Here is a 19,407-nt window from a genome sequence, read left to right as displayed (position 1 = left end):
GCACAAAATTCATTTATACATATATGTACTGTTCAATAAAATAGTAGGGGTTTCATGCAAATCCATCACTGCTAGTTTTATATTTTCTAGGACGTCTTTGGTATCAAGAAATCGCGGATCGACCATAAAATTTTGTTTAATAAGTGAAATGCATTAGCTCTACGTTTCTAACTCCTTAAGGGTTCACCACTACTGTCTCCAGCCGGATCTTCCTTGTCACATAATTCGTGAAAAGGCTTAGACTAATATAGACTGTATCAATAATGGATCATATAAAGGCTTTAAAAGCCCAAAGTATAAATCGGTAATATAAATCCCAATTCTTTTCTAATTTCTATTTTTTTCCTTTTCATAATCGGATGGATCCTAGTTTCTACCAAAGTGGAACAAGACAAGACTAACGGCGAGTGTCCATAGTAGCTTATACTATCGGTCGGAGTACACATCGATCATCAGACGCTGAAAAAACTCAAATTTTAAATTTTACCTAGTAATCAATGAAACTAGAACCCAAATTTATATTGGAATCCAAACTACTGGATCGTCCTTACTTGTTTTTAAAAAAAATTCTATGGACATTGGACAAGGAACATTCTGAAATAACCGAACACACTGAAATAACCCGTGATGTTGATTATCAAACAAGCGTAAATATACTGCAGTTTTTCTAAAAAAAAACTGGATATATTATGCTATTACAAATATGAGAAATATTACATATCATTATATTGTCGACAATTCTACCTACCTACCTGATGATGATTCACGTGTAACTGCTTCACCTGAACCGCACTATCGGACCCATGCTAGCTGATACTCTTTAAGCCATGTTGCAGATCTTTTGTAAACCGATTTTCCATTAATTCGCATAATTCTGTCTTTTCTACGAATTGAAACCCAAACCTAATGGTGTAAAAACATTAATGAACTATTAGTCAAACCACTGGACCAAAAAAATTCCATATATTGTAGTTTTCTAAGTTTACATATATTGTTTTCACACTATAGTATATGTATATTCTTTTCTTTCTCTTTTAATTGTCAAGGGTAATATATTTATATTCTTTAGACCTTGTTTTAAGTATTCAAATCCTCCGTAATTTCTTTTTAAAACAAAGTTAACACTAAAAACAAAAAAGGAGTGATATCACATTAGCTAGAGCATTCTCTAGATATTATTTGACAAATGATTTATTTGTATACATATATATATCATCACCACATTAATTTTCACTTTAAAAAGATTACATGATTCTAGAAGATATTGACATAACATTAAAGTAATTGTGACATGTAAAATTTCCTTATAAAAATTTATATTTTCTGTAAGAAATTTTTAATATGATGATGATTAATAACTCATTATCATTATTAATTTCCCATAGAAATATTTATTTTTAGTAAATTTTTAAAAATATATTAATAAATCATATATCACAATTAAAGTAACATATATATATATATATATAACACATAATAACATAAGAAAATTACAAATATAATATTTCACATCAACTTATATATCATATCTGTATATATATATTACCAAATTAATTGTAAATATGCATCAACAAATACAAAACTAATGTAACACTATACAATTTGTTGACAGTTAAATAATTAATATTAAAATTTATCTGTTCATCAAGTTATTTAAAAAACTTAGTTTCCAGTTTAACCTAATTTAACTAAAACAAACAAAATATCAAATTTATTAGAATATATATATATATATATATCTAAAATTAGATAAAAAGATATATATATATATATATATATATATATATATATATAAAATTAGATAACAAGATATATATATATATTTAATAATAATAATTTTAGAAAATGTAATTTTAACTTTATTAAAATTTAAATAAAATCAAATTAAAATACTTAAACCAAATAAAAAGAAACAAAATTAGAAAAATACGTTTATGATTTTTTATTCAAATAGTTGAAATAGAAATAAAAATAATAATGTTCAAATATAAATTAATATTTTATTTTGAAATAAAATAAATATTATATTAAAAATTATTAATTTTGCACATTGCAGCAAGAAAACTCCAAGTAGTATCCATATACATTAGACCTTTTCAAACTTAATTTAACTGTTACAAAGTCTAAATAATTAAGCACCATAGATCCATGTAGAATCACAATGAGACTAATTTAATATACTAAAGTTAAACCATGATCTAATTAATGACACTTGCAATTTCAACTTTCAAAGCTTATATAACATAAATGTATAGTATAACAATTCCTCCAACCAAACCCACATTAAACTGATTTTCTTATTCTATATTCAAAAGTTGAAAACAATCCATATCCAATCCATTACATGGACAATATATATCATATAAACATCAACACGCCAACAAAAACCAAAGACTTCACACATGCAAAGTCAACACAAGTAAAACACTAAGTCAAAGCCCCGCATTGACCGGTACTCCCGCCGCCGTAATCCAATAATTCCCGTCCAAGAAATTCTCCACCGTGAACTTCCCCGCCTCCGTCGCCGTCTTCAAAACATGATAACCTGGCCACTTAACTCTACCGGAGACACTTGCTCCTGCGCCAGTGTTACCATACTCGCCGTAATAAAGAGTCCTCAGAGCAAAGTCACCGCTCCAAGGCAACCATCCCGCCGGATTCACCATCTCTCCGAGGCTGCATTTCATGAACACCGTCCTAGAATACTGTTTCCACGGCCTTCCTAAGTAAGTCTCCGCCGCCGTAGACACCGTCGAGCTCTGGATGACGAATCCTGTGTTCTCGTTAGGGTCTTTGCGGGACTGAGCCGTGACAGTGTTTTTCTGGCCGCTCATCGGTTTACGAGCGTAGATGTTGCAGTTTTGGAGGATTGCGGTTGCGTCTCCGAAGACGAAGTCGACGGTTCCGTAGACGTTGCAGTTTCTCAAGAACTGACGGCGGGAGTGAAGGTAGAGAGTGTCTTGGTAGCCTTTGAAAGAACAGCCGTAGAAGACTGCGAAATCTGAGCCTGACCGGAGAGCCACTGCCTGGTGTTTCTCCGGGCCCGCGGTGTTCTCGAATGTTATGTCTCGTGCGATAAAACCGCTGCCGGAGACAGCTGTTGCGGCAGGTCAAAAGAAATAAAATATATCATTTGTTTTACCAAAAAAAATATATCATGTTGCTAAATAATAGTTCAAAAGTTATATAAATAAATACTTGTTGCATTTATGTGTTTAGTCGTTAAAAAGAGAGGAATTTTTTTTGGACATATTAAAAATATATATATTTTGACAGAAGAAAGTATACTTTGATTTAATCAAAATTATTGAAAAGTTATGAAATAATTCTTGGCGAAAAAATTATTATAACTAGTAGCTAATTCATAACTAAAAGTAATTTTATGTGGTAGTAAAAGTTTATAGTAGTATTTATTATTAAAAATATTTATATATTTGTGTAAACAATCGATATAGATAGATAACAATAAAGACTACTTTAAAAAGGTCCTTGATATTTAGCACGGACGGCGTACCAAAAGTTGCGGACCGAAACGTCGTCGTGCCATCTTTAACGTTCCTACTACCGGTGACGACGGTAGAGTCGATGCCGTCTCCGATAACCATCACGTCCTTGATTGATTTCTTGATCTCCACGTTTTCTCGGTAAACACCAGCTTTAACGTATATTACAAGTCTCTTGTTTCTCCTAGGAAGTTTGGCTGCTGCGTTTATCGCCTGTTGAATACTTGTGTAATGACCCGAACCGTCTTTAGCTACCACAAGATCAGGTTTAACCGTAGTTTAGAATCTTCTAGAAGTTTACGGTCGGGAAGAGAGATCCACGAAGGAAACTTGTCGTCCGAAGACATCAATCTCCGACCACCACCACCTCCAGCGCTACTTCCTTGCTTGTTGAATTTTGTGAACGCCTTTGCTGGACGCTTCTCGGCAACCGCCTCAGACGCGGCCTTTGAAACCGCTAGAGAGTTGCTTATTGATTTAGTGAGATTCCTGTGGACGTGTATAGGGAAATATTTTGAATAGGAAGAGGTTAGATTAAAATCTTTAAACCCGTTTTTGCAAGTGTCTTGATTAGCTATGGCAGCGCTTAACGAGGTTTGTCTATCATGCGCTGAAAAGTTTAGAGCATATGAACTCCGAGAGTGGTTGAGTTGGTCTATGGTATCTTCGTAGAGCTCCAAGCAGTCGAGCAAAGCTGACTTGGCATGTCTGTGGATAGAGCGACGCCGTTTCACCTTAGAGACGAGGCGGTTTAGGTGAATGGCCTGGTCCATGGTGGAGCTAACCACAAGGTCGTGGAAAGTGAGCCCATCGGTTTGGTCGTCTAAAGTTTTGAGAGGTGAATTAGACATGTGGTGAGCGCAGACGTTAGGGTATGGAGTTTGTTTGCATGAAGTTATGAAATAGGCGTTGGTATGAAAGATTGATAGGGCATAAATCATTGGTAAAATATATTTTGTGTATAAACATCTGGGAGGTTTGTGATCCATTTGGGGATTTGAAAAGTATCAATAGAGAATTAATGGACTATGAAGTGTATTGTGGTTTCATAAGGAACTAAGAGTTATATATAAACGTATGAAAGTATCTGCAAATGAATGGATACTCTTTAGCTCTCATAAATGCATATACACGTATGCAACCACGTAATAGAGTGTGATGTATGATTGAATTTTGAAGAAAAACTTGTAACTTCAATTTTTATCCTCACATTGTTATGGTTTATTTTCTTATAATAAAATTTAGAAACATTTCTACGTGGTTAGTTAATAACTTATAAGATGAAACAAAACAATGTTCGACATATGTATGAAATAAAAAGGTAAATTTGAAGAATCTAAGTTAGCTATGGCCATTGGTATGTAGGAAAGGAAGCTCAAGTATCAACACCATGTAAAGAAACTATCTTTTTGATTTTGGAAGTGCATGAGGTTGATGGTTTGCCACATGTGTAAGAAGTTTGAGATACATGGACCTTTCCCATAGTGCCAAATGTCAGAAAGCCTGAGACTTCAAATGGTGATAGAAACTCGATTATTATGAAACAAATTTAATATATAGGAAGGAAAAAACGAAGTAGATAAAAGTTGAAAGAGTAATTTTATAGAATAGTATAATATCTATCTGAATAAACTAATCGTATATAATAAGAGACTGTGAAGATGAATAGTTAGAAAAAGTGATGAAAAAAAAAGTTGTAGAAATACTATATTAAAATTTAAAAATGAGATGAAATTTTTAATAAAAAAACAAACAAAAAAATCCTTCAAATTTTAGCGTAACAAGTATGCAAGAATTAGCAAATGATGTGAAACTATATGATAATTACCAAAGTTTTGATTTATTGTATATAATATGAATTTGTAACTTCTGAAAAGCTAAATTTTCATGTGTTCACTAGACCATTAAATTGCATGTTGAGTTATATCTTTTGTATTTCTCTATAAGAATGCTTATATTGGTACAATACAATTTTTGTGTGAATAATGATGAAATAGAGTTATTAGATCTGCTTCTCCAACCACAAAAACTACATATCACCAACAAAAATCAAAAATTTGTTCTGATGTGAAATCCACCAACCAAGCGCTAGTGTGTTTCTCAGAAAGTGTTTTAAGTACATATCAAAATCAGAGGTTCAAGGCTTTCAGACTTTGATCACTCACATGAGTTTCGTGTGAGCTTGACCAAATTAAAGTATTCGAAAGTTTGATTCAATCCGTCTTTTGTGGAAATCATTTGTTTCCTCGTTGTTACAAGTTTTCTTACTTTATGCTTTAATCTTTTTTTGAGAAAAACTTTATGCTTTAATTAATGTGTTTAGGTCTATAAAAACGACATTAATTTTGATCTATAAACAATTTTTGGTCACGTAGCTAGATCAAAACAATAAATCATGTGTTTTAACTTCTTTTTCTAAAGATATGGAAGTCATATATACAACAAGTTTTTAGATTCTAACATACATTGTTGACAATAAAAAGAATATAACATACATTTTGGTACTGAAAACAACTAAAGTCGATGAAATGCCTTTACACAGCTTTAAGCATTTAGAAATTCAAAATTATATTACATATGCGTGGTGATAGTTGATGATTCTACGTAGGTATAGAGGCTATACAGCTTATGAACATTTAGTGCCAATCGAAAACAATTACAATCCTATAATATGTCACATTTCATATCTAAGAATGGTCATACGTACACAAGAAAAGAAAAACGACACACTAATGGAAATACTCTGTGTCGCTAATTAAAAATACAATAGTAATAGATGGCGGTAGAACTTGTTGTTTGGTCGTCCATCATATTTTTTGTACAAAGAGTTTATTTACGTAACTTGTCAAAGATTGGGTGGTTTATTCAAAGATATCCAAATCAACTATAAATACGAAGAAGACTGTTGAAAACGAAAGTGAATGAGTTACATTTTTACATATATATTACGAAAGTAGTCCAGAAAAATGAATATAAAATTTGCTGTTTTCGAAAAAATGGAATACCGAAAACTATATTTACCGACATGACGCACGTATATAGAAGCTGCTAAATCTATGATTAAGGGTACAAGCTAAGACTACTAGTTTCGAAAGCTAGAGATGATAGATCAGGTGTACTATTGGGAGTGGGAGTTTGTTTTCAATCAGCTCGAATGGTTTGTTACGTAGAAACCGACGAAATTTACTTGTTATATGATCAGTGATAAGAAGCGACTTTGAGACAAAAGGCTTTGTGTGTTGCTTATGAGTGTGATAGACATTAGTGCGGGTGGTGGTAGTTCGTTAGATGAGTTTGGTGTTTTCTTTTTGACTTATCAACAAAATATGCTAATTCTCTCTCTAGCTAGCTTTTCTCGTATGCATTGCTTTTTATCGTGAAAAAGAACTATTAAATCTTCACAGAGAGCAAAACACTATGTAATTGCTGTACATGGTCACTATGTTTCATTTTCATGTGGATCATATAACAAATTTGTACCGACTGTAGTCCAGTTTTGTTTTATCATGGTCATGTGTATGCACGACCACTCAAATATTCACATCGTATCTGAAAATGTTTGAGTAACTTGGATCTGAATTTTGAAATATTCGATAGTTTAATCATATCTATATTTGATACTAAAATAAAAAAGAAGAGAAAATGGATCGTTCTCGTAAAGGATGGTGAACTTAAGTGGAGTCGAAAGGTGATAGGAGCTGCATTCTAAATATGGAAGGTCCGGTAGGAGAACTCGGATTTTGTACGACTCTACCAGTCTTCTGGTTTCCTTATTCAATTTTTCTATATTCATTACGAAAGCAACTCGAATATATTTTGTGAATGATTCGTTTCTCTTTCAGATATCCTTTACTCCCTTTCGACTTCAAGATCGACGTCTCTCCTTACATTTTTTTTTATTTTTGTTAGTGGAAAGTACAAATTGGGCTGTTCATGGATTGTGGTAGAATTAATAAAAGCATGCAGAGACGGTGGTCGACCACCATTCTAGATAACCAATTGAACGATTTAGATTGTCGTATGTATGTATTCTTCTTGGTTACAATAATACTTTTTAATTAAATAAAACTATGAGTAAGGTCAGCATCAAAACCAATCTTACCATGTTGAAGTATCAATAGAGTTATTAGATTTAGATTTGTCGACTAAAAAAGTAGAGTTATTGGATTTTATGAGAGGGAACTTGCAAAATCATTGAACTGCAATAACAAATCTTAATCACGTACGTACGTAATACATGTAAAATAACAAAAACCGAGAAAGACAAATCCAAGTATAAGCTTCACGATAAGTCATGAAATATGAAAGCCTCCCCAAGACTAAATTATTCATAGCATCATATAACGAGAAGAAAGAAAAGCATCCCCAAAAGACGCACGCAGACAAAGAAGTGAATGATTTGAGACCGTTGCACTTGACCCGCCTTTTCTCTTATGTTATGACGGTGGGGGCTGATCGGCCAGTGAACTCCTCCATCTTGGACAGCTTCAGAGCTATGTCCACCTGTGAATCACACACACATCAAACACCAATTTAGTATTTAATGAGACCATATACCCTTTTGGTATTATAGTGCTGAAGAGTTTTTTCTTAAAACATCTGACCAGAGGAGACAGAGCTTCATGAGACTCTCGTCCGGTTTTCGAAGCATCCTTCTCGTACTGTTCAATGTATAGTCGGATGGTTGCTCCTTCCGAGCCAGTTCCAGATAGACGGAAGACCTTCACATGATTTTTTAGATCATAGAACAAGAGAGGATTACTTACTTCTTTTCATGTTTTGATGAACACTTTGTTCTAGCTGATATGCCTAAAGAGCTCAACAAACCAAAGAAAAAGATGAGGACTTACAAGTCGTGATCCATCTTCAAACAAGTAACGGATTCCCTGGTGCTTGGAGATGGAGCCATCAACTGGATCTTTGTACTCGAATTCATCTGCACTGGATACATTCGCCACGTCCGAACGAATTCCTTTCACCATCCTTCAATAACATCAACAGAGGAAGGGTTAGAGAGAAAAAAAAAAGAGTACCAAACTGATGAGTGAAAGGGATTTCAGAGAAAGTGCAAGTGTGTGTGTACTTGTTGACTTCAGGGATTGAAGATTGCAGTTTGACCAAATGCTCCATCAGTTCCTTAGCTTTACCTGCATCTACATTCTTTTGGAAGACAAAATTTCAAGTTATATCACAAAAAAGGATTCTTCGTGTTCTCCGCACAATCACCATACTTAGCAGCTATTTACCTCATAGTCGTAACGAGTGTAATAGTGACGACCATAGGTAGCCCAGTGTTTGCGGACAATGTCTTCAACCGTCACCAATTTATTGTCACCCTCAAGATTTTCCTTGTTCTTGTGAGCAAGTATGGACAACCACGCAAGGACTGCCCAAATCCCATCTTTCTCACGGATATGATCAGAGCCTGTAAAATACCCCCATCTTTCAGAATCCTTGTTTTTTTTTAGTTAATACCAGATGCTTGAGTGTGAAATGAGAAACTAACCAGTTCCAAAACTCTCTTCCCCACAAACAGAACACATTCCAGCATCCATCAGATTACCGAAAAACTTCCAGCCTGTTGGAACCTGATATGTGATTTTATAGGAGTCAGTGAATTGATTGATGGAGTTAGAAGGAAAAGAAGCTGGATGGAAGTCGCACGGTGACATGTACCTCAAAGAACTTCAAATTCAAGCTTTTTGCAACGACGTCAAGAGCAGCTGAGGTCGGCATGCTCCTAAAATAAGAAGTGGAAGTTCAAAATTAAGACAAAATAGATAATAAAAGGAGCCATAGAATTCTGCAAAAACTATAAATCAAGATTCCGGGTGTGTTATACCTTGCAACACCTTTCAAACCAGAGCTGAAGTACGGTATGGCCCCAATAGCATTTGCAGCAATTATAGCAACTGAATCAGAAGGAGTTACAAAGAACCTGCAAAAGAGGATAGGTACTTTAAGTTCAACAGTACTTGGTATATATACCCGTTCCATATATGTATCTAACTAAAAAAAGCCTTAGTAAGCTACCTTTTACCAAGGATCATGTTACGGTCTGCATCACCATCAGCAGCGGCACCAAACTCTGGAGGTTCAACTCCGGTGTCAGATTTACCTAAACCCATTCGTGCCACAAGCTCCTTAGCATAGGTTAGGTTGGGATCGGGATGACCTCCACCAAAGTCCTCCTACAAAATGTTGTATAGTGGTCAATATGAGGCCGGAGATGTATTTTCGTGATCATTTAAGGAATAGTATTTATTGGTTAGACAAAAATAAAACCTTGGGTACGCAGTTCAACAAAGAACTTTCTTGCGCACCGAGTTCTTCGACAAAGATCCGATGTGCATAGGCTCCAGCAACTCCATGCATTGCATCATAGCTTCATAGAAAAGTGTAAAAAAAAAAAGAGTGTGTAAAATATAACATTAAGAGCGATGCAATATACATCACAAACTCAAATAGAAAAGGTTAGGGAACCAATTCAAGCTACATACCAGAATGAAAACTTTGGAGATGAAAGCAACTTCCGGATGGATTCAAAGTCAAAGATTGACCTTAAAGGAGTGAGAAAATATTTTTAGAAAGATCACAGAGATGGCATATATACTCGAGAGGAAGCAGATTCGGGAATCATGCTCTAAAATTTAGCACTCACTTCATTAATTTAACGTAGTCATCTGCGGAATCAAAAACTTCAACATCAAACTTTCCTTCAGGTCCTTCGAAACTGGTCACACCAACGGCAGATATATCAACCTGTTGCAGTTAATCACAGATACGCTTCAGTGAAAAACAGATGATGGGATAAATGTTGTCAAGTAAGTGAATTCTTCAGAATGTTAGTTACAATGGGTAGATCTTCTGCTATTGGGTACTCCTTGATCGTCTTAGTGTTCTCGTAAATCTTGTCAGTGATTGATTCAGGAGCAGGTCCTCCGTTTTCCATATTGTATTTGATTCCAAAATCCTGTATACGGAATCAACTCTTAGTCTTATCAAGTTATATATATAATTGTTTACTAAAATGAACTAAACGAGCTGCTCAACTGAAAGGGGGCAGGGGACAAAAGATACAAAGCAAGAACATAACGGACCTCAGTAGGGCCACCAGGATTGTGACTCGCTGTTAAAATAAATCCTCCCGTTGCTTTTGAACCCTGTAACCGGGGACTGAGGTTAGTCTCTCTTCACCATCATTGCATTGTTTTACCCAGGGAGAATAATTAAAAAAAAAAACACAAATCCAAAGTTTCACTAGAAAAAAGAGAAGAGAGAAAGAGATCTTACATCAGGTCCGGATCTTTCACGAATCACAGCCGATACAGCAGGAGTTGATAACAGAGTGTTTTTACCAACCCACACACGTCGCACGCCGTTGGCTGCTGCCATCTTAATAATGATCTGTTAAGATAGGAAATCAATTTGTATGAATCATCTCGAACCGGATTTGGACATGAGCAGGTCAAACAAACTGAGCTAAAAGAATAATTAAAAAAAAAAAAAACCTCCAAGCAAGTTTCAGAGATCATCTTCAAAGACAAACAGAACCTTTACCATCTACGCTCCCTAGCTGTTTCTAATTGATAAATTTGATAACTTAAGGTTCACAATCCAATGGCGAGGTACATTCAACCGAATTTGGAAGAGAAAGTAATCAAAAATTGGTTATACCTGAACAGCATCATTTGAGTAATAGCGTCCATCACCAGAGACCACGAGTGTGGCACCTGCACAAAAGACGATCAGATACTCATTGAAATGAGCAGATATCTGACAAGGAACAGTTATATGTTCCAAGAATCCACTCAAATAGGAACCAAATATAGTAGAAATAATAATAGAAAAATAACAACCTTTGACTTTCTCAGGGGTAAGAGCATTAAAAGTTGATTGGACAAAGTTGTGTAGGTAATTGGGTTGCTTGAAGACTTTCACCTACACAGTTACAATAATACCAATCAGAGATACCAAAAGATGAGATGCTAACCTTGAGAGAATACCAAAGCAATGGTATATGACAAATAAAAAAAAAACGATCAAATCCCAAACTTGTTTTTAAATCATATATGAGTTTCAAACTGATTAATAATTCAAACTTCATTGACACTCTCATATTTGATTTGCTATACATCATTTTATACACGAGCATCAAAAATAAGTAAAGATCTGAATACAGAGAGCATCATCAATTGATCAAAATAAAACAATTTAGAGAAAACAGATCCACAGATTTTACGCAAATTTTCCCATTATTCAGCTCTCTTCATAATCATATGGATCAATGCATAGATCAAATCAAAATCGGAGTTGCGTACCATTTCAAATCTAAATCGAAATGCTAATCTCACTTTAAAATCCAGTCAGGCGAAATCTAAAAGAGATCGGATCCAGATCGGTTGAGAAGAGGATTTTGGATGGAGGAACGAACCTTCTTACGGAGACCAGAGGTGCCAGGTTTCTGGCCATCGATAGGGGAGGTTGAGACGAGAGAGACCTTGAATACCATTTCCTTCTTTGAGGTGGAGAAGAAGATCAGATTTGGATTAGTGACCGAAGAAAGACAGAGAGACGAGAGTGATGATATATATAGCTGTTTCAGAATGAAAGAGTATGATCGACGCAAAGAAGAAGTTTGCTCAAGCTAAACGAGACAGTGACACGTGTGGCTCCTCTCTTTTTCACCTTGGCATCACAACCGAGTGAAGTGGAACGTTTCTCTCTTTCTTTACTTCGTTTTTTTTTTAACTCTTTTTGCAGTTTTTAAAGACAGTCATAAGAAATCTCAGCCGTTTAACTTTTGGATCTATGCATTTACTTTTTCCTTGCGTAACATTCCAAAAAAAAAAAAAAAAAAAAATTTTTTGTCAACTATACGAGGCATACAATTCTATCCAATTCTACATACCAAAAGAGTATATTTCCGTAATCGTGCATGGATGGATCCACAGGATATTCTGTTAGAATATTCTGGCGTAATTTAGTGTGATATAATTATTTTGTCTCGCTCTTGTGTATCTGGCGGCCTACGTGACAATCATATACTTTTTTTTTTTTTTTTTTTTTGTAAAGCAACTTTCATTTCATAATCAAAAGTTTAGTACATTAGAGATAGAGCTTGTTTGGCCACAAAGGTCAGCTCTATAAATAACTAGTCTAGGGATGAACATAAATTTAACTGCAGATAGGATTGGTAGTAAGTGGATGTCGTTGAGAAGAACAGCGATCTCTAAATGTCTTCCTCTTGATTTCACAAGGTTAATGAAAATCTGAAATTCTGAGCAGATCAAGAGAGCGTTAATCCCACACTGACGAGCAGAGATCATGGTGTTTCTCAACGCCAAAGTTTCCGCAATAAGAAGCGATGCCGATACCACGAAGGAGACAATCGCTGAGTGAGAAGATGATGAACCTGCATCATCGATGATGGATCTCTCATGGCCCTGGACATGAGGAAATTTGATTAGTCTTTTATGAAAATAAAAGACTAAAGGGCTGCAATCTTCAAGCTTTGGTAAACTCCACTTTAGAAATAATCTTGCGATGACATTTGCACTTGTTGGAGATAATGATTGATGATGACTTTGGCTTGAACTGTGTGTAACATCAATGGCTGCACCAGAGAGATAACTATGTAGTTCTAATCCCAATTTGTAAAGCTCGGTTGATGCACCTTCCCTCTCTGAATACGTACAAGTTCTTGACCATGAAGAGCACAAGAGAGATGAGTCTACGAGATATGCTGGTTTCTGGGCGCATACGGCAGTGACGGGCAAACACCAATGTGTTAAATCCAGCAATGAAGAGCTGTTAGCCCTTATAACAACATCCTGAGATATGAGCTTGGCGAGATTTGCTGAGTAACCAGGAATTGAGTTCAAACAGAAACTTCGGACACCAGCATTACCGTACTGGATCCAGAGAGTTGTCATGGAACCCAAACAGTCTCGCTGGTTATCAAAATCTAACAAGCTGGACATGAGAGAGCAAATACCAGGAAGAGCATATGTGAACAACGATTGCGGTGAGAAGAGACTGGTCTGTATATCTTCTAGCGGGGGATTCCTCACCGGATTAAAAAGGAAGTGGTGCTCTGAGTCATAGAGCTTCACAGATCTGTCAAGTGGTAAATGAAGAACAACTATATTGAGCTCTTGCTCACACCAAATCCAGTCAGAATAGATCATCCCTGAAGGGAGAGAGGTCATCGCCCGAGAGGACGACGAAGGTGACGCTCGTCGCGGAGCCTTCAGATCTGGCCAATGGAGTTTATGTGAAGAACGAATCTGGGCTAGATCTGATGTCAGTGCAGTCATGAGAGATGGAGGAGGGCTACAAATGAGAAGCAGGACCCAAATGATATGGAGACGGCAACTGCAACATTTTACGAACAGAGCGACGGCGGAAGAACTCATGAATCCCAAAAGCATAAGAAATTTCTGGAGAAAGGATGTAAAACAAAGCGAAAGAGAGATAAAGGAGTACAACGGAAGAGAGAAACGGCGACGCCGGCAAGCTACGGAGCTGCCGGCGTCGGAAAACATGGTCGTAGCGGGTGTCTCGATTTGAGCGCCTGGAAGGAGACAATCGCTGAGTTTTCAATCGCCTCTCTTGTTTAACTTTTCTTTTTTGTAAACTGTTGTTTTTCTTGTGGTTCGCATGCTACAATCATATACTATTGTGTCTTCTAACTTACATGATACAATCTGAATAAACAATAATCATTCTCACATCTTCTTGAAAAATCTGTAGGCCAGAGACCACTATGATTCAAGAACGTAACTTCTATCAAACCGGTTAGTTTCAGAGTAAATGACTGTTTGGTTCTCTGAGACAGAACAATCCGTCTTAACACTGGAACAGGTCCTGGTCTTATAATGACTGTTTGGTTCTCACTGCCCAATGCTTAGGTTACAATACAATACTGACAAACTCGCCTCAACATACCTCTATTGTTCCTTTCCTCTATGAAATAACTGAAGCTATTACTATGTTTATCTTTTGGCTCTAAGAACATAATTCCAGTAAAAAAATACTTAGAATTGATATTCGGACAACAGCTAACATATTTCATGAGTACCAGCTTAACATAAGAGCAAAACTCAAATATAACTTTTATTGTTTCTGGAAAAGAAAAAAAAAACAAAAGAACATAAAAACAGCAATTATCTCAAGTTAGAAACAACATTCTCAACACCTTCTACAACTTGTTTGAACAAACTCCCCCCACTTCTACAACTCATCACCCTAACCTCCCACTAATAATTCTTCTGGTCAGGTTTCAGAAACTTTGTCATCAGAGAGCATAAAAAAGACAAGAGCTTTTCAAACATTTCTCTACACCCACAACGATAAGGAGAGAGACTTACTTTCTCTTGCTCATCGCCCCCACCCCCCAACTGTGTTTTCATCTTTAGTTCTTAAAAGCTGTCATTACTGACTCAGTCAATTTGCTGAGATCCAACGATTCCACCTGGCTCTTCAGCTCGTCTATAGCATCCGGGTTGGCAGACAGAGCAGCAGCACCTGCAGCTGCCAGAATTGCAGCGATAGCTATACCTTTGAAGTAGCCACTCCCACTGGATAGTTTCCCGGAGATCACCTTGCAGCATTTGTCTGCATCTTTGTAAAGTGACTGGCTTGCACCACTGGCTCCTCCTTCAGCAAGAGCTTCCTCGTTCTGTATTTTTTAGTAAACCATCACTGAATCAGACTTGGCACATCGATACAAAAAAGATGGAAAACTAGTTACAAAACCTTTAGCCTCAGGCTCTTCATTGTTCTGTTCAGAGTGAGGGTTTCACTAGGAGTCAGCTTGACAGAACGCTCCTTCCACTCGTCTATGAACTTTTTGAGAACAGTAACACTTGCTTCCAGATTCTCGTTATAGAGATTCTCCTGTTAAACCAGATACACCAATAAGTAAAAAACAAAAAAAAAAATCAGCCACTAAAAATGTGGGAGACAAAAGAAGAATGAATCAAATCATACCCAGTGCTTGCAGCAATCAACGTTTTGGGTTATGGCCCAGATAGCGACTGCAGCCGCTTCCTTGGCTAATACGGGATTCCCTGTAGCAGCACATAACATAATACACATTTTAGTTGCACCCTCTTGTAGAGGACGTGTAGGAAGGTAGGTAGGCATTTCAATTTACCTTCCCCAGCTGCTTTCAGAGCAAAAGTGAATATTTGCTGAGTGGTTTGCTTCATTGCCTTACTCCCAGCTGCACCAGCGAGAGACACATCTTTCAACAAGGGATATATTGCCTCAAACCTCTCTGTAGCCTGGTACGTTAAAACCATAAAAGTTAAACCTCTAATGAATATTGTGTTGAAATTTCAAATATTTACATTACCTTCACTCTTGCGGATGATGCAGGGAAAGTAAGTCTCATTAAGATCTCAAACGAAGGAGGAGGAATCAATCTCTCTCCCTTCCTAACAGCCCCACTTACAAGAATGGTCCTGGCCTTCGGGTTGGACAAGATCCTGGATGAAAAAAAAAAACACAATAACCAAGATTAGCTAATCAGCACACATAAAAACAGTATACAATCGTACAGAATCTTTAGTACTCACCTCTCAACCAACTGAAGGATGAGATCTCTTGACTGAGGGTTGCAACTCTTGCTATTAACAACCGGTAACAGGTTGTGCGCCCACGAGAGCAAGCCTACTGATAGATCACCTTGAGAGGCCTGTGCCATAAGTTACCAGTTTAAGCTAACGCGAAATTCAGAATCTTTTAACATAAACTTTAATAGTGAGAATAAAATCTCAACGCACCTGAGCCATCATCCAAACTGTAACTGGAAGCTTATCATGTCCTTGATACTTGGGATTCTCCCTCAAAATTGGCAATACATTAGCTAGAGCATCAGGCTTCCTGCGCAATACCATTGCCACCGTCACAAATATCGCAACCTGCCCATCAAATGAATCCAAAAATATTGATGTTAGTAAACGGTAACTGAGAGAAACTTCAACCAGACCAACAACATTTATAAACTGATAAAGAAATGAGTAACATGACCAAAGATATAAAATAAAGTTTGATACATGCATCTACAAAACAAATGCAAAATCAATTGGTACAATTCAGATAAAAAAGACAGTTACCTGAGACTTTGAAGTAGCATGTTGTGCGCCGCCCTTCTTACCACCCTTGGCGCCTCCTTGCTGTACAGCCAAGTCAGCAAGAATGCAATCCAATGCCCACAATACAAACGTTCCAAGTGCCTGAATAGGCCGTTGGTTGATCCAATCCCCTGATGTCTTATTAACAGCTTCAGGGATATGAGACAGAGGCATCTGTACGAAGCAAGAAGATTCCAACTTTCAGAAACAAAAAAAAAAACAGAACCCAACAGAACTCTACAATGTGATAAGACAAAACACACAAAAAAAAAACACAATGGCGATATTGAATCTGTGTAAAGTCAATATTTTTAATAGAAAACAGAACCCAACAGAAAACTACAATATGATCAGACAAGACACATAAAAAAACACAATGACAACTTTGAATCTTTGACTTAATTCGATTTAACAATCTTTGTAAAGACAGGATTTTTAGAGAGCTCACATCGATGAGCTTAGACAAAGGAGACTCCTTGAAGGTCTTGACCCAAGGGAAATGAGATGAAGAGACTCCAGAGAGAGCTCTCCCAAAGTAATCAGCAAATCTCATCATCTGAATCTCCGGCTGACTCCCATACGATTCCTATAACAAACAAAAAAAGATTCGATTTTTTTTCACAATCAGAAGATCTCGAATCCAAATCTACACAAATCATTCTCATGCAATCACACACACACAACACAACATACCGAAGCTTCGACGAGGAAAGCTTCGAGATTCGACGCGTCAATCTTCCCAGCAGCTTCAGCTAAAGTCACCTTAGGCTTCTTCTCCTTCTTCACCTTCTTCACCTTCTCCACCACCACCTTCGCATTCTCCTTATCGATCTCACCGTCGCTCTCGTCGAAACCGTACCCCTCGTCGAAACCGTACCCGTCGGATCGGCGTTTGGATCTCGCCAGATCGGAGTCTTCCGAGGCGTCGGCGGCCTTCCTCGCGGCGAGGATCCGTCGACGGCGATCTTCGGTTTGCTCCTCGAGGGAGCGGAAGACGTTGTCTCCGTTGGATGATAATGCGTGGGCTCCGTTCGTCGCCGCCGCCGTCTGATCCGACGGTTTCTGCTTCCGGTTGCGTTTCGGGTAGACGACTTTCTTCCACCCGTGGTCGGCGTGGGAGTTTCCGTTGGTGGTTTCGAAGCCATTGTACTCCACGACGGACTCGATCTGATCCATTTTGAGCTTTTTCGAAAAAGTTTTTGGTTTTCTTTTTTTTAACGAAAATTCTCTTCTGGCGAGAAGAAAGAGAAACAAGAGAGAAAGAGTAGACGACGGGATTGACCAGAGGGAGGAGAGGTGATCTATAAATATAAGGTTAGAGTGAGATCATAAATGTTTTGATCGAAGGAAATTTAATTGTTTTAAACTTCGTATTTCACAAGGTTAAAATCTGCCATTTCCACAAAATACAAAGTGAGCATTGTGTACAGATTATTTTTATATACTATTATTTATTTCGCATTATTTTACATAACATATAGTATGAATTAGATAATTAAAATAATAACTATTACATATATAATTAAATTGGTACAAACATATTTATTAGAATAATCATTTATGGTAAACAAATCCAAATAGCCACTTTATATATTTTATACGATATATGATTAAATTTGAATGGTATTAAAATAGATATACTATGGTTTAATAGGGTTTTGTATTAAATGAGTTTTCATATTTTACCAAAAAAAAAGAGTTTTCATATTTATATAGTTTTATGATAATTTGTATTTTGTTATAACAAAATTTCATTGTGAAATGTTTAGTAATTTTAATCATTTTTAAAAATCAATGTAAATATTTAATAAAAATACTCATTTTGTATTTTTATATGGTACCTAGTTTAATTTAAACAATATTTAAAATATGTTTTAATCTAAATATCTATTAAATAAAATTTTCTACTCATATGATTTCATGATCATTTGTATTTTGTTAATAACAAAAAATTTAAATGATTGATCGAAAATTTCAAAATGGAACTTTTAATAGTTTTAGTAATTCGTAGTCATTTTTAATTCAAAATACTTATAACTTAAACAGAAAACTTAAATTTTTATTATATAGTTAATATGATTGTTAAAATTTACTTTAATAATAACAATCAAATAAAATCATAGAGGATATATAAATTGTTATTAAAAATAATTAATTGTTATATATATTTTATCCATGAATGAAATTAACAGTTTGACAGAAAGAAACATTATATGACATTTCATCCCTCCGTTATATATTCATTTGCTACATAATTACATGTATGCGAAAAGAAGCATTTGTTGACATTATAACTATTTCAACCTGCAATAGTTTTGTATGTTTAGTTTAGAGTTTAGATGTGATACCATTACCCAATCTTTGGTTAAAACAAATACCATTGTCCAATCTTACCAGAGTATGTTTACTAGCCACACAAAATATGATGTTTTGCTACTAAAAGATGATTAGTAACAGTCAATATGAATAGACGTAGTTTCTTTGGATACTTCTACCTTTTTAATATTTATCAATAAGTTCCAGTGTTCTAAAAACCGTTAAGCGGTGGTTAGATAATTTGTTAATGATTATTGTTTAGACGGATGTCTATATTGACTTTTTGAACGCCTAACTGATTTTTTAATAATTTGGTTTTAAAAAAAAATATTTCGTTCATATCCAATTTACTGACTAGTCATGTTTCTTAAACTGATTTTTAGAAAGTTCTATTCATATCGCATTTAGTATATGTAGCTCAAACAAATTATTATAGGTACCTGTTT

General features: G+C 35.9%; 3 protein-coding genes across 3 annotated transcripts; all 3 read right to left on the bottom strand.

The window, feature by feature from the left end:
* Positions 1 to 2,281: 2,281 nt before the first annotated feature.
* On the bottom strand, positions 2,282 to 4,521 carry LOC108851634 (probable pectinesterase/pectinesterase inhibitor 6). Its single transcript, XM_018625096.2, is given in 3 exon segments — positions 2,282 to 3,097; positions 3,515 to 3,784; positions 3,787 to 4,521. Coding segments are annotated over 3 exon segments (1,641 nt in total). The 5' UTR covers positions 4,493 to 4,521; the 3' UTR covers positions 2,282 to 2,432.
* Positions 4,522 to 7,686: 3,165 nt separating this feature from the next.
* Positions 7,687 to 12,119, bottom strand: LOC108813230 (probable phosphoglucomutase, cytoplasmic 1). The gene is made up of 18 exons (XM_018585726.2): positions 11,938 to 12,119; positions 11,363 to 11,444; positions 11,181 to 11,236; positions 10,797 to 10,910; positions 10,604 to 10,666; positions 10,357 to 10,476; positions 10,165 to 10,265; positions 10,004 to 10,063; positions 9,789 to 9,888; positions 9,537 to 9,694; positions 9,346 to 9,441; positions 9,180 to 9,243; positions 9,010 to 9,091; positions 8,750 to 8,928; positions 8,587 to 8,663; positions 8,354 to 8,486; positions 8,108 to 8,224; positions 7,687 to 8,006 (listed from the first exon to the last, which is right to left on the bottom strand). Exons 1-18 carry the CDS (start codon positions 12,013 to 12,015, stop codon positions 7,935 to 7,937), a joined length of 1,752 nt encoding a protein of 583 aa, XP_018441228.2. The 5' UTR covers positions 12,016 to 12,119; the 3' UTR covers positions 7,687 to 7,934.
* A 2,477-nt stretch (positions 12,120 to 14,596) lies between these two features.
* Positions 14,597 to 17,933, bottom strand: LOC108812938 (uncharacterized). The gene is made up of 10 exons (XM_018585345.2): positions 17,339 to 17,933; positions 17,094 to 17,231; positions 16,628 to 16,819; positions 16,295 to 16,432; positions 16,088 to 16,206; positions 15,865 to 15,997; positions 15,664 to 15,793; positions 15,498 to 15,577; positions 15,264 to 15,404; positions 14,597 to 15,186 (listed from the first exon to the last, which is right to left on the bottom strand). The coding sequence occupies exons 1-10, from the start codon at positions 17,819 to 17,821 to the stop codon at positions 14,920 to 14,922; spliced, it is 1,821 nt and encodes a 606-aa protein (XP_018440847.2). The 5' UTR covers positions 17,822 to 17,933; the 3' UTR covers positions 14,597 to 14,919.
* Positions 17,934 to 19,407: the final 1,474 nt, after the last annotated feature.

Source organism: Raphanus sativus, chromosome 1, assembly GCF_000801105.2.
Source record: "Raphanus sativus cultivar WK10039 chromosome 1, ASM80110v3, whole genome shotgun sequence".
Taxonomy (NCBI): domain Eukaryota; kingdom Viridiplantae; phylum Streptophyta; class Magnoliopsida; order Brassicales; family Brassicaceae; genus Raphanus; species Raphanus sativus.
Note: the sequence above shows the minus strand (reverse complement) of the source record. Positions and strands in the feature narration are given on the sequence as shown.